The sequence below is a fragment of the Xenopus laevis genome, chromosome 2L (assembly GCF_017654675.1).
Source record: "Xenopus laevis strain J_2021 chromosome 2L, Xenopus_laevis_v10.1, whole genome shotgun sequence".
Taxonomy (NCBI): Eukaryota; Metazoa; Chordata; class Amphibia; order Anura; family Pipidae; genus Xenopus; species Xenopus laevis.
The window spans coordinates 117,802,008-117,825,397 of record NC_054373.1 but is presented as its reverse complement, the minus strand read 5'-3'; the positions used below and the strand labels follow the sequence as shown (position 1 = coordinate 117,825,397).

The 23,390-nt window shown below is 37.9% G+C and overlaps 1 protein-coding gene across 1 annotated transcript in view; it reads left to right on the top strand.

Annotated features, from left to right (window-relative positions):
- ube3a.L (ubiquitin protein ligase E3A (human papilloma virus E6-associated protein, Angelman syndrome) L homeolog) overlaps positions 1-10,460 on the top strand; it is a 29,868-nt gene extending 19,408 nt beyond the window's left edge. Inside the window, exons 5-11 of the mRNA XM_018247117.2 lie at positions 3,131-3,275; positions 4,459-4,664; positions 6,530-6,694; positions 7,817-7,972; positions 8,055-8,128; positions 8,842-8,985; positions 9,571-10,460. Coding sequence (XP_018102606.1) covers positions 3,131-3,275; positions 4,459-4,664; positions 6,530-6,694; positions 7,817-7,972; positions 8,055-8,128; positions 8,842-8,985; positions 9,571-9,691 — 1,011 coding nt within the window. The 3' untranslated portion in view covers positions 9,692-10,460. The remainder of the gene's footprint in view (positions 1-3,130; positions 3,276-4,458; positions 4,665-6,529; positions 6,695-7,816; positions 7,973-8,054; positions 8,129-8,841; positions 8,986-9,570) is intronic.
- The last annotated feature ends 12,930 nt before the right edge of the window (positions 10,461-23,390 follow it).

The window sequence follows — 23,390 nt, the reverse complement described above, 5'->3', positions numbered from 1 at the left end:
GGACAGAAAGATTCGGCCATATCCTAATCCTGCTGAAAAAGGCCGAATCCTGGATTCAGTGCAGCCCTAATCCCTAGTACTTTTTGCAGATGACCTTCTCATTCATAGGATTTGGGCTGTGAAACCAATGACTGTGTTGTGCTGTAAATCCACAAGTCAACCCCAACCGAACTGGCAGCATGGGCAAGATGAAATGATATGATATTCTGTATCAGAAAGATGTTTGTGTTTCTCAAAGGAAACAGAACTGGAAATAGCCCTCCCCCCCCCCCAAACATTTTTGTTCCAGAAAGCTTATGCTGATTCAACCATCACTTGCAGTATATATTGATCTAATTATGTTCCCTAATGCTTGCCTAAGGGATATGTTCTTCAGGCAGCTTCCTGTGAATCCTTGTGGTCTCACCCTTGGGGCAGGGGCACACACTATTCAGATCATCTGATTTCTCAGTCTGCATTTTGTACACAGGTAGAGGAAAGCATACTGTACCTGTTCCTTCAAGTAGCCCCATTGCCAGGCACTCTGTCAGTCTGTGTGGAGCTACACTGAGTAGATTTCAACACTAAAATGCTAACTTTTGTGGGGGACAGCAAATGATCTGCTCCTTAGAACAGGGGCACACAGAGGGGATAATCCACTTTCCTTCATCTGCGTTTTGTACGCAATGGGAGGAAAGTGGATCCACTGTCATATGCTCTTTCATGTAGCCCCATTGACAGGCTCAGCGTTGGTCTTTGTGGAACTACACTAAGAGGATTTCATAAACACAAAACTTTCACACCAAAATCTGCACAGTGTAGCTCCACACAGGCCAATACTGTGCCTGTCAATGGGGCTAATGTACATGAATGAGCTGATGACCTTGGTACAAAATGCAATAGAAGGAAAGCGGATGATCTACTCCATGTGCCCCTACATTTATACAGGCTAAGGCCAGTTAGAGCTCTCCCTTTCCATGCTTTAAAGAACATTAAATGCTTTTGACAAGTGTAGTTTTCTTTCTAACAAGTTTTTGTGTTCCTCTGGTTTCTTGAGTATTTATTTTGAGACGTAGTGTGCTCTGTCAAGTATGTGGAGCATAACTACTTAGTATAAAAGTACAAACTGTACAAGTATTAATACAAGCACTGTGTAAATGCTATACGACATATTAGTGAAAAATACATACTCAGAACTAATGAGTCGAAGCAAGACAGCTAGGGTGTGCAAACAGCTGTAAAGTGAGTAAAAGGGAATCTAAAGTCAAAAACTAAACAGTGAACTTGCCCTCCTGCGCACTTCTTTAATGTACGTTAATTTTCTTGTCTTAAGTGTTATTCATATAGCATCTTTAGGCATATTTATTCTGCTGAATGGGCTTTTGCTTGAGCAGCTTTCAGAGCTGTTACACTAGTAGCTAAAGGGTTTATTGAATATTGGAGCTCTGAAAATCACTCCCCGTTACAGTTGTTATTTTGCCTAAATGATCAGACCGACACCCCATTACCCTATTTGCTTGTGTTGTCATTTCTGTTTCTTTAGATTCAACGCACATGGTTATATGAACACCAGAGTCCCCTCACAGATAATCACTGTGATCATAACGCCAATCTTATTACACAGCCACTTCCCATTCACTAGAAACGGAAAATGAGCTGTCTATGGAAAATGCTTCCCTCAGTAGGTGGTGGTTGCTTGGGAACAAGAAAAGTTGCTTTCCTGCCAAAGGCATTGCTCACGATTTATAGTGTTAGCTACAAAATTCCGATCTTATTTATTTTTTTTGTCCGTCAGAAATCACTTCTCCTCCATCCAAGATCAAGACGCAAGTGTTTGTAATCCCCCGAGCACTGCTGTTATTCTTTCTTTAGTTTAGTAAATGGGTCCTCCACCCAAAAATGGATTTTGTTTGCATGATGAAAAACGTTAATTCTAGTCAAAAACCTAGTAAGGTCCCCACGGATCAATTAACTAGTTTAATTTAACAGTAAGTAAACAGTAAGTAGATAAATGTGATATTAATGATTGAATAAAGGGTGAATTAAATAGTTATTACAGAACAGGGTGTATTAAAAACAAAATCCGCATGCGTTCACTCTGAAATTTTTTACCAATGCAAAATAAAATTGACGGTTTTACAAGGGAGATTCATCAGTTTCAGCTACAAGACTGAATGAACACTGCTTTGGTTAAAAGGGTTGTTCACCTTTAACTACATTTTTAGTAAGACGTAGAGAGTGATTTTCTCTCCAATTTGCAACTGGTTTTCATTTTTTATTTGTGTTTTTTGAGTTATTTAGCTTTTTATTCAGCAGCTCTTCAGTTTGCAATTTCAGCAACCTGATTGCTAGGCTGTAAATTACCCTAGCAACCATGCATTGACTTAAATGAGAGACTGAAATATGAACAGGAGAGTTCCTAACTAGAAAGTTGATGAATGATAAAAAGTAGCCATAACAATGAATTTGTAGTCTTACAGAATATTTGTTCTTAGATGGGGTCAATGGCCCCGTTTGAAAGCTGGAAAGAGTCTGAAGAAATAAAATAATAATTAAGACCAATTGAAGTTGCTTAGAATTGGCCATTCTATACCATACTAAAAGTTAACTTGAAGGTGAACAACCCCTTTAAGGCTTTCATAAAACACAGTGAAAGGTAAATAAACGATGCCGAAAATATTAGTTCCTGTAGTGCGCTGTAAAACATTAAAATTAACTGAAATCTCTCAATGTCTATCAAACACATATGTCATAAATGTTAAAAATGCCGTATCTTGCAAAATTACTGATTTGCCTGTAGTTTTCCTGATACTGATTTATTTAGAATGATATTTGTGAAAAATCCATAAGGGTAACTTTTTTTATATTTTCAGTTCTGTGCATTTTACAAAGCAAATGAAACCCTGCCTATTTGTAATTGGTATTTTAGCACTTACTTTATTTAATGCAGAAAAATGATGCTGATTATTTGAGATTTTTTTTATAAAATTAATTTGCCTGCTTGAAAAACATATTTGCTGTAAAACGTCGTTAATGTAAATGAATGGAGTATGTTCTGCTTGATATTTACCAATTATTTGGTTTGTATCCCTTCGATGCCTCATCCTAATGTTATTTTTTTTTTTCCTTTCACTAAACATACCATCTGCAGCTTGAGATGATTGCCATGGAGAATCCTGCAGATTTGAAGAAGCAATTATATGTGGAATTTGAGGGAGAACAAGGAGTAGATGAAGGAGGTGTTTCTAAAGAGTTTTTCCAATTAGTTGTTGAAGAAATTTTCAACCCTGATATTGGTAAGTGTCTGTGTCTCCCTCTCTCACTGCAGTAAAACTAGCTAATATTTATAAATATCACTGGACCAGTAAAATGGATTGGCAGGCATAAAAAAATCTTTTTCATTAGATGACCTGGTTTTGTTCCATATTTTTTTCCTCAGTTCTGCTTTGTTCAGCAAACATAATCTTCTATTAAAGGAGAAGAAGGCTGTGTACACTTGGGGGTGCCAAATGTTAGGCACCCCAAGTGATTGTATTTACTTACCTGAAACCTCGGGCAGGTGCTCCTATCAGCAGAAAGCTGCACAGGCCCGGGGTTCTTCCAGTGAGCACCACAGAACGTTCCTCTTCCGGCTTCTTCTTTCTTCAAATTTCTCGGGGCAGACGCATGCACAGTAGAATGAAATGGCCGACTTTTAAGTTAAAGTTCTGCTTTTCGCTCTACTGCGCATGCATAGCCGCGCGAAGAAAGAGGAAGCAGGAAGAGGATCACTCCGCGTTGCTCGCTTGAAGAACCGCAGGCCGGTGCAGTTTTCTGCTGATAGGAGCACCAGCCCGGGGTTTTAGGTAAGTAAATGCAATCACTTGTGGGTGCCTAACATTTGGCAACCCCATGTACAAGAAGACTTTCCTTCTCCTTTAAATTGTACTTGGAAAGAAAGAAAAAAAGGTACAGGTATGGGACCCATTATCCAGAAAGCTCCGAATTACGGAAAGGCTGTCTCCCATAGACTCCATTTTATGTAAATAATCCGAATTTTTAAAAATGTTTTCCTTTTTCTCTGTAATAATAAAACAGTACCTTGTTTAAGATATACTTAATCCTTATTTGAAGCAAAACCATCCTATTGAGTTTATTTAATGTTTTTATATGATATGATTTTATAATAGTCTTAAGGTATGGAGATCCAAATTAGAGAAAGATCCGTAATCCGGAAAACCCCAGGTCCCAAGCATTCTGGATAACCGGTCCCATACCTGTAGTAAAAAAGTCAAATCAGTATGTGAAGATAGCTATAGATAGATAGATAGATAGATAGAGATAGATAGATAGATAGAGAGATAGAGAGATAGAGAGATAGAGAGATAGAGAGATAGAGAGATAGAGATATAGAGAGATATAGAGAGATATAGAGATATACCAAATGATATTAAACACTGGGGTGACTGGAGTAATAATATTTTTTATTATATTTTATAGGTATGTTCACTTATGATGAGTCCACTAAACTCTTTTGGTTCAATACATCATCTTTGGAGACAGAAGGACAGTTTACACTTATTGGCATTGTATTGGGTCTTGCAATTTACAATAACTGCATTCTAGATGTGCATTTTCCAATGGTGGTATATAGAAAATTAATGGGGAAAAAAGGAACCTTCCGTGACCTTTCCGATTCTCATCCTGTAAGTTGTTCATACTGTAAGATCTGTTTTGCCCATTGCTGTGTAACTGCTATTGAAACTAAATACGGCATTGAAGCTGTGCTTTCGGCTGTATAAACTTTCTCATCTAACTCAGTTCAGTGTAAGCTTAAAGGAATTGTTCAGTGTAAAAATAAACACTTGGTAAATAGGCTGTGCAAAATAAAAAAATTTTCTAATATAGTTAGTTAGCCAAAAATGTAATGTATAAAGGCTGGAGTGATTTGATGTATAACATGTCAGTCAGAACACTACTTCCTGCTTTTCAACTCTCTTGGTTTACACTGACTGGTTACCCTGGCTACCAGACAGTAACCAATCAGAGACTTGAGGGGGGGCCACATGGGTCATATCTGTTGCTTTTGAATCTGAGCTGAATGCTGAGGATCAATGCAAACTCACTGAACAGAAATGTCCCATGTGGCCCCCCTTCAAGTCGCTGACTAGCTCAGAGTTATAGAGCTGAAAAGCAGGAAGTTGGATTCTGGCTGTTTTATTAGACATCTGTTCACTCCAGCCTTTATATATTACATTTTTGGCTAACTAACTATATTAGAAACATTTTTTATTTTGCAGAGCCTATCTATTTACCCAGTTTTTATTTTCACACTGAACTATTCCTTTAAAGGAGAGCTAGAGATGCTGATATGTTGGGCATGCCCCAGCGGTCCAGGACAAAATTGCACTGGCCTGATAAACTTTCATATATGCTCTTGTGCCTCCATATTTGATTGATTTTACAAACACCTCTTGCATGGTGCATAAGCTATAAAATACATTCCACTTATTTGAAGGTGTATTCCACCTTTATATTTTGATTGAAATTGGTAGTTTTTCCCTATATATTGTACTAGACCAGAGGTCCCCAACCTTTTTTGGCCCAGGGACTGGTGTAAAGGAAATTTTTTTTGCAAGAATGAGGGGGGTCAGCGGCAACTGCGCGTCCAATTTGGCACACTGGCGTTAATTTCGGGCTATGCTCGGCTGCCCAGTTTAGGACTGTCCATGGCCCGGTTCTGTGCCACAGCCCAGTGGTTGCGGGACCCCTGTACTAGACTTTGCAGAATAGGAGAACACTTGATAAAGCAGGTTGCACCTCTGAAACGTTGTGTTTGAGATCCAAATAAAGAACCTAGTTTTTAGCACACTTGCTCCCAGTGTGTGCCATCCTACTTCTTTCAACATATGGAACAGGGGAACCAAGTCAAGCAGCAAGGTTTCTGGATAGAGCACCACGGTAATATAGCCACAGTCTTTTGAACTATTGGAAGTGCAGAATAGTGTATTTCAAGACCACTTTTCACTTTGATTGCTTTCTTAGAGCAATTATGGAAAGTCATTTAATCAGTTTAACATTATAGGTGCAGTGCAATTAAAATTAAGTGTTTATTTAAATAGAGTAGACTGGCTGCTGTGATCCAGTGCTGAGCTTCTAGCTCATACTCACCAGAAACTTTCAGTGTTCCAAAATTCATTTGCTACATCACAATGTTAGTTTTACATTGGGCATTTTCTCTGCCAGCGTAAATACACCAGTAGAGAAAGCACTGATCCACTCACTTTTGCCCTATCTTTAGTTCCACTGACAGGCACACAGAGCTAATTTTAAATTGAACCCACAAAAGTGAGCATTTTCTCACATTTTCCAAACTAAACATGGGGCAGAAGGCAGTGGTGTTTTTTCTCTGCCCCGCTCCCAAAAAGTACAATATCTTTACTGTGATTGATCTGCTATACCTCTTGTCATTTGCAGAAACTGAGGCTCAAATTATAGTCAATGTTTTTGTTCTGCTATACAGTATTATGCACACCTGAGGAAGATTTAAGTTGTATCCATTCTTTGCCAGGTTCTTTATCAGAGTTTAAAAGATTTGTTGGAGTACGAAGGTAGTGTTGAAGATGATATGATGATGACTTTCCAGATTTCTCAGACTGACCTCTTTGGAAATCCTTTAATGCATGACTTAAAGGAAAATGGAGATACAATCCCAATTACAAATGAGAACAGAAAGGTACCTAAATCTAATTATAATTTTTGGACCATTAAACATCTAAATATACTTCTTGGGCCCTAAAAGATACCTGTCACTTTAATAAATAATTTAAAATCCTGTGTTATCGTGTTAGTTAACTGTATTAACACTGTGTTAATTGTTTAAATATTGTTCCCTTCAGTCTGGGAATTCATAATCACAGCAAGTAGGCAGGAGCCATTTTGTTATTTTGACACTGTTATTAAGGTAAGCTTTGCATCATCCCCAAATCTTGTTTATGCACCAGAATGGGGGACCTGATGACCATACCCATGCACTGGCTACACAGTTAGAGAGGGAGGAGGGAGGGGCAAATGAGGAGTGAAGTGGCATTTAGGAAGTGCAGAATGGAAAGTGAAAGTAATTTCCTAAGGTATAGTGGAGGGGCAGGCAATATATGCTTGACACGTGAAATTTTCTAAATTAGATTATAACAAGTATGGATGTTTTAATTAAAAAAAAAATGAGTTTCATGTTCAATTTGAAAAGGACACAGGTCCCAGTTTCCCTTTATACATATGAATATATTCCCGGGAATATATAAAAATGCCCAAAGGGTGGTTTTTTGCAAGTATTTTTTAGGATTTCAGTGATTAATAAGCCTTAAAAGGTTTCTGTAGATCTTACGGCTAGACTCCTGACCTCTTCAGTTTCTGTATCCTAGAGCATTGTAGCCAGCCCCATTGCTGCATGTATGTGGCCGACACATAAACTCACTTGAGAGATTGGCACCTAGCTCTGTGAACAGTACAGTGATTATTTTAGTCTTTACTGAATATATAGGAATTGGAGAGTTCTGTTTTTCATGGCCTTATTTGGCCTTGCTTACCTGTAGTTCTGTAGTGGTTGGTAGTTAGGTTACATTTGCTGCTATCTCTGACTGTCTTCCACTAACCTCTGTGCTCTCTACCCTTGAAGAGGTAATCTTCCCCCAAAATCCATCTTAAAGTCAATTTGTCTGAAGATACATGGTACAAACAATATAAATCCCTTGCAGCTGTCACCATGCAAGCTTTTCCATTGCTTACGAAGTGATATATATTTATTTATTTATATATATATTTGTCTTTTTGATACATTTTTATTATTGCTCCCTCTTAGGAATTTGTCAGTCTATATACAGACTATATTCTAAACAAATCAGTCGAAAAGCAGTTTAAAGCCTTCAGGAGGGGCTTTCACATGGTTACCAATGAATCACCTTTGAAATATCTGTTTAGACCAGAGGAAATTGAACTTCTTATTTGTGGAAGTAGGGTGAGTTCTATTTTCCATTATTCTTTCGTATTATTGGTGATTTCTAAGAGTTCAAAATATTAATAAAGTGTGTTATTCATAGAACTTAGATTTCCAAGCTCTGAAAGATACTACAGAATATGATGGTGGTTATACCAGAGATTCAAATATTATTAAGTAAGTACCTTGATGTTTATCCTGTTATAAAGGTGAGATGCTCAGAGCTGAATGTTATTTTTCTTACTTTGTGTATTTTTGAATTTTATGTGTAACTTTGTGTATTTTCAGAATTGTATAATTTATATGTGTTGTGCCTTTAAAATAACATAATACTGTTTACCTTTCCTCTGTAAAGGAGGACCAGCACATTTTACACTTTTTTATAATTTTGTTAAAATGTCGGGATATATTATCAGACTTGCTAATCTTCTCATTGAACACTGTGGGTCAGTGGTGCTCTTTAAAAACAAGATACTTTCTTGCTCTGTGTATAGATAGATTGATAGATGGATGGATGGATGGATGGATGGATAGATTCCCACATTAAAATACAGCAATGTATGATGGTGAGGTTTTTTCCACAGCTTTTTCAAGTAAGCAGCAGAAAAAAATGTACTCCACAAATAGACACAGCTTGATAAATATATCAGTTTTTACACGCCAATATCTGGCAATTATATATGGATACCAGGTGTATTTGATGACTATGAAGATTTTCATTCATCCAGGTCATAGTATATCTAGTATAGGTCAATCTAAAAATTTGATAACTTTTTTTTTCTTTACATGGTTAATAGACTCCATAGTTCTTTGCTTGTCTTTTGCTCTCTTCCCTTTAACATATAATCAACTATATAAATAACATTTTTGTTCCTGTCTTTCTATAATAGAGAGTTTTGGGAAATTGTAAATTCTTTCACTGAGGAACAGAAAAGATTGTTCTTGCAATTTACAACAGGGACGGACAGAGCCCCTGTAGGTGGGCTAGGCAAATTAAAGATGATTATAGCCAAAAACGGCCCTGATACAGACAGGTAAGCTCCTTATGTAGGTGTCTTCTCATATCTTGATATTGAAACACTATCCTTGTCTACCTGAGTATGTCTCTGTCTAATACTTTCAAACCTTCAGATGTGCCTGGTATTAAACCCTCTTAAACCTCACTCTCATGCTGCACTCAGATCCTGCAATCAATTCCCCGGTTCGCTGGTTTTTCTGTCCGCCTTCAGGCCTGAAACCACATGTTTAAAAGGGTGCCTACCAGACTCCGTAGGCCACATGTCTTCAGACATTTTCTGTTGTGGCTCCCCTTAGCTCCCTAACAAAGTTTATAGCTAAAAAAATATAGTCATAATAGTCGCTCTCCTATATTTCCTGTGGAATCCAATACTGTAAATAAGCATTCACCCTCATATCTCACTAAACTGGCCTTCATGCTGATTTATTCCATAAATCCCCAAACATTCTCAACTGAGGCAAATAATTACAAACATTTTCAAGCCCCAGTGTTTCAGCATTTATTATTGTTTGTTTTTTTTTTTCTTATCAAAATTGACAATATGGTTTGAGCTAAAAGAGCTGCATTAATCTAACCTCAATTTTTTTCTTTGTTTCTCTAGGTTACCAACATCTCATACTTGCTTTAATGTCCTTTTGCTTCCAGAGTACACAAATAAAGAGAAACTGAAGGAGAGATTGTTAAAGGCCATCACTTATGCTAAGGGGTTTGGTATGCTCTAAAAAACAAAGGCAAGAGTTCTCAAAATGAAAAAAGGGATAACAATTCAAACTGATGTCTCTCTATCTCTCCAAAAAAGGCCATAAGATAGCACGCTACAAGTAGTCACATCTATTTGTGCCTCCCTTCTTTGCTGGGGACAATGGGCTGGAACAGCAGATTTCAGCTGCTTATACGAACAAAGTCCTTTTTGTTTCTTCTTTTCCTAGCGTGAAAGGGTTATACGATCTTTCACATGTATGTACAGAAAATATTTCCTGAATATTTATTTAAAGGGTTTAAATCACTTTTGCTTTTGTTTAAATATTGCTTGAAGTTGAGCCGGAGTATGGGAAATCAGGTACACTCATGAGATGCTGCATCATTTTGCAGCCAGTCCAACTTTCAAGTATATAATATTTGCTAATGTCCTTGCATCTTCTCAAATCAGGAACTGTACTTTTTTGGGTTTTTTTTTTTTTTTTTTTTTTACAGTTTGCTTATAAAACTTGAACTCATGGAAAATGAAAAAAACGTGTGATACAATTACTGCTGTTCTAGCCCCTAAGATTTTGTGAGAAACAACTATTGTAGTTAATAAAGTTGGGAGGGCGAACTTGGAATGTTAAACTGCAGCCTTGCAATCTTTTTACTTTAGTCACAGCACAAACAAACAAAAACAATTAAAAACGGGAAAAAAAAATCATTTCACTATTGTTGTTTTCACGTCTTGTAAAGTATACCATGTTCTCTTAGGGAACCTGATCTCTTGGTTGTGTGAAGGGGTAGAGTTTAGCGCTGTTTTATTTTTTCGACAAGAGTTTACTGGCAGAAGTGCATTTCAGCCAAATGTTCTGTGGTAGATGGTGGGTTGTCGGGAAACAAATGATTGCTTGCTATATCCTCAACAAGGAGCTTGTGGAAGTGCACTTAAATGAAGAATATTTACTGCATATTAAGTTAACATTTTAAATAGACAATCCAAAGTCTTCCCTACATAGTATGTCCATATACTTTGGTTTTATGTTTTTTTTTAACCATATCCAAGGCACATAATCAGTGCTGCTGTGTAATTAATAAGGATTGTTACTACTTCTTTACACTTACCTCAAAATTAGAGAGGTAAATAACAGACAATTGTGTCAAACTAACATTCTCCTACATAAGCCTTCCTGTCTACTGGCCATCTTATTAAATGAAAGGAATATCAGAGTTGGTATTCAGTGCCTGTATTTGAAGGGATAGCACTAAAATGCATGTTGCTACATTTTCAGAGGATAGTGTAAGATTTCCACATCTCTATTTCTCCTTCATGTCTTGGGGATCAGTTGGAGACAAAGTTAATTTGTTCACTATTCGCAATCCACCTATTAGATCTGACACGGTTTCACTCCCCCCCCCAACATTACTCCAATCAGAATGTCACATTGAAGGAGAACTAACCCTTAATTTAAAAAAAACCCTACCTGCTCCCACCCAGCCTAGCTGTTACCAGGGCATCAAAGTTCATGGGCACCATCATCTTCTCTTCGATCTTCTTCGGGAAGAAAGTGCTGTATCGGTGCATGCGCAGTTGGAGCAGTCTTCGGCTTTTTGACAACTGCGCATGCGCCTAAATTGACGGGAATTGCTGAAGCTCCAGAAGAAGACCAGAAGATTACCGAAGAGAAGAAGATGGTGCCGGTGAACTCCGATGCCCTGAATCTGCGCTGAGGGGTAAGTAAAGAGTTAGGGGCATTTACAAGGGATAACAGCTAGGCTGGGGGGAAGCCGGGAGGGGGGTTTATGTAGGGTAGGGTTTTTTAATTAAGGGTTTAGTTCTCCTTTAAGGAAAGCAGTTTAACTTGCTAATATAACAGCCTTCTCTATTTTACTATTAGGGATGCACCAAATCCACTATTTTGAATTCGGCCAAACCCCCGAATCCTTTGGATAAGATTCGGCCAAATACCGAATCCTAATTTGCATATGCAATTTAGGGGTGGGAAGGGGAAACATTTTTTACTTCCTTGTTTTGTGACAAAAAGTCACGTGATTTCCCTCCCCGTCCCTAATTTGCATATGCAAATTTTGATTCGGTTCGGCCAGGCAGAAGGATTCGGCCCAATCCGAATCCGAATTTTTATATTTTGAATTGTTTTTGACTCATTGGCTTTCCTATTGCCTGTTTCACCCAAAAACACACATTTGAAGGTCCAACTTTGTTGGTGTTTTCTTACTTATAATTGCTTTTCCTCTCTTCCTTTTGATTTTTTATTCTCCCAAACTTCTGCCTAGTTTCTAAGGCCTATAAAGACCCTTTACAAAAAAAACACCCCCCTTCATCAGAAAAACTAGATTTCAAATTTACCTAGATATGGAAATTTTTACATATATATTTCTGTAAATGTTGAAATATTTTGCATTTTAGTGTGAATGCCCCTTTAAATGTATAGTAAACGATTGACGCCATGAATAAATCATATCCAAATGTACTTGTTAACCTTTCCTCAACTTTTGCGTGTGTAATGTTAACTTCTCATGTTGCAGTATAAAATAAAGGAATTATTCATTTTTAACAGAGGAAATAATCTTATCCTATATCTTTCAGTAAAATGATTGCAGATGTTCAAGACTAATATGAAGCTTTGATAAACTGCTCAATAAACTTCTTAAGGCCTAGACCCTCGGATTGTTCATGTGAAATTTGCATTTAGTCAGCTGAAGTCCATCAGATGATATTTTATAGATAAACTAGATAACGCTCCTGAGCCACCTGCCTTATAACAAAGTTTTAGAATTTGCAAAATGCATAATAGGGGTTTCATTTGCTGAGAAGGCTGAAGCTTTTTAACTAATGGGCTTCCGAGCTCCACTGGGGGGGGCAAAACTGTTGTTTGTCTCTTACTCTATAATTTTGATTCATATATTGAATAAAAGTTACAGTTTAACTATTCCCTGATTACATGTACTTATAGAAAGTTGCCTTTGACTAATTGTGGTGTTTTATGCGCTAAGCTTTCCCTATAGAAAAGAAACACCGTATATAGATTGTTTATGTAGAAAGTGCTACAGAAACCCTTGTAAAGTGTTGACCAAATACACAATGGAGCTGTGTTATATGCAGTATAATTAATCGTAGGATTCAGGACGTGGAAGAGCACTCCCAAAGGCAAACTAGGCCCAACAACCCTGCAGCCAATAAGCTTATTGTAAGTATTTATTAGAATTGTTTAATTTTTTTACATCACACAATATTGCTTGTTGTTTGTACTCACATGACCATATTTATTTTTTACCTTTGATGTGAGTTTATTATTATAAAACATTACAAAAGGTAATTTTAATGTAAAACCACTATAATGAATTTGAAGCCAATAATAGAATCCAGTGCAGTTGTCAAAATGTTAACCTCACCTGGAAGCCTCTCATTCTGCTTGGTTTGCTGTTGTATTAAAACTGCTTCACTATCTTAGTTGGGATCTTAATGTGTGACGATGGATAGTAAATAAATATTGTAAAATATAAGGATATTAGAAGTTACAGAGGAGTTTCATGACCATATAAAAGCACGAGGCCGAAGGCCAAGTGCTTTTATACAGGACATGGAACTCTAAGGTGACTTCTAATATCCTTATATTTTACAACAAGGGGTACTTTATTTATTATAATACACAAGTTTAAGTCATATGACAGAAATTACATCACTAAGCTCCAATTATAAATGATGACATCATGATGACCATTTATTTACAGGATATTCATGGATCTTGTGTAATAAATATATATATACACATACTACAGAACAACAGTCTATCTATTGCACACCAATTAACTTATTCAGAACCGGCTGCTGATGCAGTCTCTTTCTCTGTCTCTTTCCCCACCCCCCAAAAAAAATCATACAGTCCAATAGCAGAAAACAGTCAAAGCACGGGTTTCTTGTAAAAGTTTATTCCATCTCCATTATTTTACAAGAAACCCGTGTGGTGAGTGTAAAAGGCATCCACACCATAGAAAAAAAACATACACAGTAAAAAGGACAACATTCCTAAGATTTAAAGAGTTGCCAAACAAAAATGTAAATGCAAACAATTAAAGTTTTTACACAGAAACAAGAGTGCTTCCTCCCCCCTCCACATCTACTTAAACTGTAGAGTTTTGGCGGCAAATCCCGTTGCTAGGCAACCAGAGACTCTAGATCTAAATCTAACCCAACATGATTACAGTCAGGAGCACTTCATTTGTGCACAAGATGTTTCACATATGAAGGTCAAGAGGGGACCTTTATGACTATACGGTTATGGCCATTATATAGAGGAAATGGTAATAATTCAGAGAAGTGAAGATCCTGATATTGCAGCTGGTAAAACTTGGGTTACATTATGCGTCATTTGTTTTCTTCATTTCTCAATTAGCATTAATTTGGTGAAAAAAATCTGAATGAAACCATTATTTTACTATTCATACTTCTCATTTATTATCATTGGTTGAAAATGTATCAAACACAAACATCATTTATAGTATTTTTCTCAAGAAAGAACAGTTCCACAGCCTTTGCCAAAAAGCTTTATTGGGGAAAGAGGAAGATCTGAAACCATGGAGAAATAAAAGCGGCAAAGATAACGAAAAAAATATTTTGATATACCATGGGTCTTATAAGTCGTGCAATTTCTCAAAACGGCCTTCCATGGCTGTCATTGATTCTCAGCTTAGGTGTAGCCATAAACACCTGTCTCTGTGTTTTTATCCTCCTTCAGGGCATGCAGTGGTCAAAATGGCAAAAGCCTGGGGATGTTAAAACAGTCACTGACTCATCAAATAGCCGTCTGAAGAGTCTTTGTATTCAAGCACAACTGACAGAGAGAACTTTTTTCTAATTTTGGTTCTGTACATTACCACAATGAATTTTAAATGAAACAACTCAGATGCAGTTGAACTGCAGACTTTCATTTTTAATTCAGTGCATAAAAATCGCTTCATTTAAGGGGCTCAAAAGTACGCGGCGATGCGTTTTCAATAGTCGCCCAAAGTTGCAACTTTGGGCGACTATTGAAAACGCATCGCCGCGTGTGCATTAGCGCAGGCGATTTTGCGCTGTAGCCTATGGGGAAAAAACGCTGAGGCAGTTCGGGGAGATAGTCGCGCAAAAGACGTGGCGATTAGTCGCCAGGCGACAACCTCACAGAATCTCCTCTTCTGGCTTTACCCTAAGGATGGCTTGTTTCACCTGCATTCTCCTTTGATGTTGTCAACTCCAGGGCTTTTTTCCCCAAATATTTATGGACCTAACTGTGTGTATGTATGTATATATAATATATTATATGATAGGCACTTACGTTTCAGCAGCGCTCTCCGATCAAAGCACTTTCGTGCTGTCTCGGATTTACCCTATACACGTCCTTGCTTTTTTCCTGCCACACATGTTTAAATGTGTATTTGTAACAATTTAGCTCGGTAGCTTTTGAGAAAGGCTACGGAGGTAGCATAGGCCAGGCATTACTTTGTAACACTAGTTATAAATTTAGTTTAAAAAGGGTTAAGGCCTGAGTATTGAATATGATATACTTATGAAGCCTTAAGGGAAAAAATTGAGAAATGCTGATCTTAGCCAAATTTTTTTTTTTTTTTAGAGAGAGCTTGCTTAAGATATTGGTGAGGTCTGAATGGACTCCTTGCTTATCATAGTACCAATTAAAGTCGCTCATACACTACTTCTCCCCAAAATACTGTTGCATAGCACTACAGAGGATCAGTATCCCTCAAACATACAGCACACAGAATGTAAGCGCTCATGGGGAAAATCCAATGTGGCTTATTTAGTCATTGGCAAAGTTTTGGGAGCATAGCCTTTTGTAACAATCCATTAGGAACAAAAACCATTATGGATGGACTTTTTTTGCTGAAAAAAGATGCAAATTCACAACCCCAGACAAAAAATGGGCATCTGTGTTGGATGCTCCTAATACTGTATATAATTTCTAAGGAGAAAGCATAATTACCATTCTCTGGATCAGGTCAATTCAAGTCAAACTCTGCACCCCATAAAGTGCTACTTTTATTCTGAACCAAAATGTATCTTGCATCATGATTTATACCAGAATAAAGATCAAAAATACATCTGTTTAAAAATTTGTGTAACTTTTGAACCTTACTGTTCACAACAAACGCCATTTAAATGAATTATCTTTGTGTGTGTTTGTGTCCCTTGTAACAATGTTATGCTGAATACAGTGATATGTCCTATACAATAATGAAACTAGGTCCATTACTGGTTCTCTACCAGATTTTGTTTAACATCATTTGGGTGCCCTTAATAAAATGTTAAATTACACTGGTTTTGAGGGGGCAATTGTGTTGCAGTATCCTGCAGAAAGAGGGCGATAGAGAGAGACTTTTGTTGGGGCTCAGAATATGTACAGGTGTATGATCTGGAATGATTGGGACTTGGGGTTTTCTGGATAAAGGATCATTCCGTTGTTTGGATCACCATACTTAAATCATGTAAACATTTAATAAACCCAATACGGTTGTTTTGCCTCCAATAAGGAATAATTATGTCTTAGTTGGGATCCAGTAGAAGGTAAGGTTTTATTATTACAAAGAAAAAGAAAATCATCATTAAAAATTGGAATTCTATGATTAAACTGTAGAAATGGCCTTCCCATAATTCGGAAATATATAGGTAACCGGTTTCAGGAGAACAAATCCCATACCTCTGCTTATCGTGCGTTTGACATGGTCTCTTCTTTGAAAAGACCCTTGGAAATACTACCGTAATCATGCAAAGGAATCATCTCAGTCCATTAGATTTGCTTGCATGTTCAACATATATGTCTTCTGATAAACCAGTAAATGCAATAGAAAGAGAAAAATCTATTTTTAGACTTGAAACATGCAAGAAAATAAAAGATCCCAGCAATGCTGAATGGTAAACGATACAGGATTTTAGCAGGATACATTAGTGCAAAGTAAATGATTGGAGCTCAGATACTTGATAGGAATCCATAGAGCCCATAGGCACATTGGGTATAGCCTGTGGACCTATATTTGCCTACATATTGGAACCCCCTTGTCTCGATATTTACTTAAGTGCTTTTTTGTCTGTACATGTATAGCACTTCCATGACGTAGGACTGCTCATAATCCCACATGAACAGACCAGAAAGGGATAAACTGCTCATTCTGTGAAAAGCATCAGCATTGTTTCTGCTATCTCACAATGTCTTACATACCGTACACACTCATAATCTTTCTGCTATGTCTGCGGTATATAGAAAACTTTTTCTAAAATGACCCTGAAATATCTTCCTGTACTTTTGCCCTTTATCAGTTTTTTTTGTTTTTTTTTTAAATATATTTTATTTGGTTGCAAATATTGCGCTTTTAAAGGAATTGTTCAGTATAAAAATAAAAACTGGGCAAACAGGCTGTGCCAAATAAAAAATGTTTCCAATAGTTAGCCAAAAAAGGCTGGAGTGACTGAATGTGTAACATAATAGCCAGAACATTACTTCTTGCTTTGCAACTCTCTTGGTTTCCACTGGTTATCAGGCAGTAACCAATCAGTGACTTGAGGAGGGGGGCACATGTGGCCCCTTCAAATGGCTTACTAACTCAGAGTTAGGGAGCTGAAAAGCAGGAAGAAGTGTTCTGTTATGTTAGACATTCGGTCACTCCAGCCTTTATAGTTTTTTTTTTTTTTTTTGCTATCTAACTATATTAGAAACATTTTTTTATTTTGCACAGACTATTTACCCAGTTTTTATTTTTACACTGAGCTGTTTCTTTAATGGTACAGTGGGGGCAATAAGAGCAGGCAAACTCCACATTGTGCACATGGGGCAGGTAATTATATTCCACAAATTAATTAAATTCCCAGGATTAAAAGTGCAGGTGATATAAGTGCTCCAAATGCCATGCTATGTAATGATTTATGGCTTATGATCATGTCACAAACATTTACATGACAGTAAGCTGTGTCTCTAGACTACAATATATATCATCCAAAGGCAGCGAGGGGCATCTTTCTGCTTAGCTCTTATTATAGGGGTGGTTCACCTTTTCGTTAACTTTTAGCATTTATTAGAATGGTCAGTTTTTAGTCATCATTTAATTTCTAGAGTTTTTTAATTACTTGCCTTTTTCTTCCGACTCTTTTCAGCTTTCAAATGGGGGTCACTGACCCAATCTAAAAACAAATGCTACAAACGTATTGTTATTGCTACTTTTTATTACTCATCTTTCTATTCAGGGCCTCTCCTTTACATATTCCAGCCTCTTATTCAAATCAATGCATGGTTGCTAGGGTAATTTGGACCCTAGCAACCAGACTGCAGAAACTGCAAACTGGAGAGCTGCTGAATAAAAAGCTAAATAACTCAAAAACCACATATAATAAAAAATGAAAACCAAATTGTTTCCGAATATCAGTCTCTACATCATACTAAAAGTTAATTTAAAGGTGAACAACCCCTTTTAGAAAATGAGTTTAAGCTATTTTATCTGTTGAAATAATACATTGTTTTATGTATAATTCTAAAGGTTTTTACCAGTTTTATATGGGTCATTATTACGCCAGTTTCTTACAGTAAAGTTTTCCTGGGTAAGAACCAAGTTATATTGCTCCATATACAGAATATCCTGAGGAACATCCTTATGTGAGAAGTTCCGGTCCAGTTTTTTGAGTGTGACACTGCGGTGATGTGACTCTTCACCTACAGGTAACCACTGTCTCCGTTCTTCCTCGTCTTTTGGAAGCAGAATGGTTTCTTTCTTTCCGGCTCCATCTAGAAGTCTATCAGAGTAATAATCCCTTAGAACAGACTCCTCTTGCTGCATAGATTTGACCCTTTCAATAAATAGTTTGAATTGCTTGTCAAAATCCGTGTTTTTAGAAAAAGAAATGCCTGTGGTTTTAGGTCTTCTCAGAATTTGGAAATTGCTTTCCGGCCACCTAATGCCATTTGTAGGCCTGTCTCTGTCTTGTGATTGACGAATAACCACCGGTTCTTCTTTCCTGTTCATTGACAAGGAATTGAATGTCTCTAAAACATGATGTTGAGCTTGCTTGTCTCCAGGTGTTTGCCCCACTGGTGCTGATTTTAATCGAGCAGCAGATTTGTCTGATTTTCTATTTGAATGAAATGATGTAAAATCCAGAGGGCTGGTGCCTCTCTTCATTCCATAGCTGATATCCGCTGTGTTTTTTGATTTATTGCTCCAAGCAGACAAGGGTCGGCATGGTGCAGATGCAGCTCTCAAAGGCTTGCTGCTTTTCAGCATTGCTCGTACTCCTTCCTCTGTTCCGTCATTGAGAGTGGTATTAAAATTAGAGAACATGGAATGTGTCAGGTTCCTGATCAGTTCTTTATTGCCAACTAGCCTGGCATGTGCCAGCTCTGATCTTCTAAGTTTTAAGAGAAATCGATTGTACAGTACCTTCTGGTCCAGGGACATAGACTCCATTGCTTGCTTTTTCATAGCTTCTAATGATAACATTTTCTTTTTTAAAAGGCATTCCTCTTTGGAATTGAAGGATATTATCAGGGAGGATTTCTCTGCTTCCCTGACTTTTTTTTCTGTCATTCTGGCCTTCAAGCAAGGCAAATACAGCAGCAACTGTAGGGATTTTACTCTGGTGGCAGGTGCTGAGCAACAGGCTTTCAAAATGCGATTGTTTCTCAAACCTGTAGGGAAGTAAAATTGTTCACTTTCAGTCCAAAGGCCGCTCGTGAAAGCCTTAAGATTGAAATAATAGTGTTCCTCAATAGCTTGCTCTTTTAGCAACGCCGCATTCCAAAACAATACACACCTTTTGTATGGGGAAACAAATCCCGCCTGTTGTTAGTAACCTGGATACAGAGTGCATAAAAGGCAAGCCTTTTTCATTGTTATACATTTATATTGCCTTTTAATAGTTCATTGTGTTGTCTCAGATGTATTTTGATTTGTTTTGTGACAATGTTAACTAATGGCTGTTTTTATTTGATACTATACTGCAAATGGTTTTCTCTGGATTAGGGAATCCTTGTCCTGATTTGATTTGCAGTACAAAATAAAAAATAATGCAGATTATTTGTAACGCCCGCTCTTGTCGTAGCTTAGATACAGAATATACAGATATACAGTAAAAAGCACAGAGTAGTACAGGTATGGGATCAATTATCCAAAATGCTTGAGACCCGGGATTTTCAGAGTAAGGAATCTTTCTGTAATTTAAATTGCCATATCTTTACATCTACTAAAAAATTATTTAAACTTAAAACAAAGCCACTGGGATTTTTTTTGCCGCCAATATTGATTGATATCTTAGTTGGAATCAGATACAAGGTACTGTTTTACTATAACGGAGAAGGATATTTTTAAAAAATGTATTGTTTGTTTAAAGTGGAGTCCATTCCTTTCCCGAATTTGGAGATTTTCAGGTTTCTGGATATGTAATATGAAGCTATCAAATTTGCAGTCTAGAAAATACAATATAATGACATAAACACATGCTGATCTTAAAAATGCATTAACTCGTATAAAAAAAATATACATGCATCTTACAATGTGTCCAGCGTCCATTTCAATAGACTAACATACATAGACACCCGTGTGTAAGAGCACCAATTGATACACAGCGCTTTCAAGTTTAAGAACCACCTGTCAAAGGTTGACTAATAATCAATTGAGAGGATTGATGATATTTCTATAGCAGATATTTCCTTCACTTCATTATTTGTCCTGTTACTAACTGATTCTTGATGCTGCTTTGCATTAGTGAGCCTTTGTTTTATCTCATATAAAGACCCCCTGACAGTAATCTTTTAAAAATAAATCATTTGGGAGTGGTTGAACAGCCTCTGGGATCACTGGAGGCAGGAATTGGATCAAAAGTATTGTAAATAGCAAAACATGGATTATGACCCAGGCACAGGCATGGGAATCCCCCTGGTACAACTGATCAAAAGCTATATTTAAACACATTAAGCCTTTCCTCCATTTTACAAACGTTACCAAAAAGCAATATCGGGAGAAACACAGTGGGGAATTCAAAAAAATACTGAGGGCAATCAGTTGTTTTTTTGCGCTTTGCTTTGCATTAGGCAGCACTTTATTCAACAGCGGCGGGGGCTTGTAGGTGTCCCCCCCTACTAGGTTACCTCTCCCCTTTGAAAGCTAATGGCGGGGGAGGACTAAGCCCTATGATGAAAACCAATGCCCAGGTCGGGAGACCTTATTTTTCAGGTAATGCTCTTATACCGGGAGGCTTTAGCATTTGAAATTATGACCAGAGGTCAATAGTTAGGGACCGCCATATGGGTTTTACCTTGACGTAGTATGGTGGCTTATCAATCTTATGATCATAATTTTGTAATTCCCTGGGTTTCTATGTCTGTAGTTAATTTGGCCAGATCAGTAGCACTTCCATTGTATTTCAGTACATTTTTATTAAGCCATGGAGTGCTCCCACAACCTTTCCTTTTTGTGTCCCCCTACTTTCCCCTAACTTGCATGTCATGCGCACGCAGTTAAGGAGCAGAAGGAGGTGCAGCCTGTATTCTTTTGCATGAAAAATCCTATACATTAGAGGTGCCAAGAGGTACTCACACTTCCATACAGTTACGCCCTGTGTCGCTTGACCCTTTCTGTCTCATTCTAAATTCCTCTGGTCCCACCCATAGAGGAGAACTAAACCCCCATAAATCAAAAATCCCCATCCCATTCACGCCATTGGCCCCATCCCTGCTTTCTCCCACCACAGTACCTTACTTGAAAAAGTGGCTCTGACATCATTGGTATATTCATGCAGAGTAGCGCAGCAGAGCTCTTGGGCGCGATCTTCAGTATCTTCGGATTACTCCCAGAGGTCAGTGACAACACCGTTTTTTCACACATGCGCAGTTGCAGCCAGTGTGGTATTTGTGCCTACTGAGCATGCGCTCGAAAGCTCTGCTGCCCTACTCTGCATGAATATGCCAACGTAGATGCCAGGGACACTTTTTCAAGTAAGGTACTATGGAGGGAGAAAGCAGGAAAGGGATGGGGGGGTCAATTTACTGGGGGTTTGTTCTCCTTTAAATGTTTGTTGTATATTATTTCCTCTGGAACCACAGGATTGGTGCTTTTAAAACCTAGGGTATTACTAGATAATTACGTTCCCTACAGCTACTTGTGTCAGTCAGATTTATTGCAATTTATTGTGTGTCAGAGTGTTTTTAACTGTACTGGAATCTTAGAAAGAGGGATCGGCATTGCTTAAAAATTGTCAATATGCATGAAAATGCCTGTCCTCTATCGAACGTGGGACCCCTCCTTGAAGTGAGTAGTGCTATATTTGTATGGCATAACTATTAGAATGCAAGCCTTTTGCATTACTGTATTTACTCTCATATTTTTCAGTGATTACGTTGTAGACATGTCAACTCACCTGCAATTTTAGGGAATTTCCCTGATTGAACCCCTACTCTCCCCCAGTCACCCACAGCAAAAGCCTGGTCATCCGATGTCCGTAATTTGCACTGGAATCCTTTACTTACCTAGCCTATGAAAAACACAGAAGTTGCACCCTAAATCCCTGAAGCAGTTGGAGCAGGGAGCATTATCAGGGAGTGTGGACCAGTGATGTAATTGGAATCAAGGTGAGCATGACCAGCTGCACCCAGGTCCCTTTATATCCAGGTTGGCTTGTCTGAACCAGTCACATTTGATGATAACGTCACTATACACAAGAATTCCACATAATATTGTAGTGATCTATCAGTTACCTTTCAAGTGTCAGGTGCTATACAGTCCATTGGCCCACCTGCCCTGGGTCAAATCAATTATCCAAAAATCCAGAGTTGCTGAAGCCCCCTTATCCATTATTGAAAGAGCTCAATGAGAAGACATCAATTCTGGCAACATTTCAGGCAGGCCCCTCTGGGCCTTTTATCCAGTTTATAGTCCCACACTAAGTACTGTGTTAATTAGTGCAACAAGGAGGTGGGGAAGAAAGTTGGGGATGGAAGAAAGGGTGGGCAAGGTAACTGCCAGCGTAGCCCAAAACATTGCCAGAATTGATGTCTACTATACACTAGAATTGTCTTAATTGTGTTTAATAAAGGGAAACATTTATGCTGTCACTGCTTTGTTACATAACCTAGTATGTTAGGTTGAAAAAGTCACCCACCCACTGAGTTCATACTTTTATATCTATATAAAACATGCCTAACTGCTAGTTATTCCAGAGGAAGACAAAACTCCTTCTGAAGCCTCTCCAATTTGCCTCGGGGGGGCATTTCTTCCTGACTCCAAAATGGCAATCGGACCAGTCCCTGGATCAACTTGTACTATGAGCTATCTCCCATAACCCTGTATTCCCTCACTTGTGAAAAAGACATCCAACCCCTTCTTAAAGCTAATGTCTCTGCCTGTACGACTGAAAAACCCTTTCTGAATACTAAGATGAAACCTCCTTTGTTCTAATTGCAATGGGTGACCTCGTGTCAGCTGGAAAGACCTACTGGTAAATAAAGCATTAGAGAGATTATTATATGATCCCCTTATATATTTATACATAGTTATCATATCTCCCCTTAAGCGCCTCTTCTCCAGTGTGAACATCCCCAATTTCTCCAGTCTTTCCTCATAGCTAAGATTTTCCATAGCTTTTACCAGCTTAGTCGCCTTCTCTGGACCCTCTCTAATACAATAATGTCCTGTTTGAGCACTGGAGACCAAAACTGTACAGCATATTCTAGATGGGGCCTTACCAGC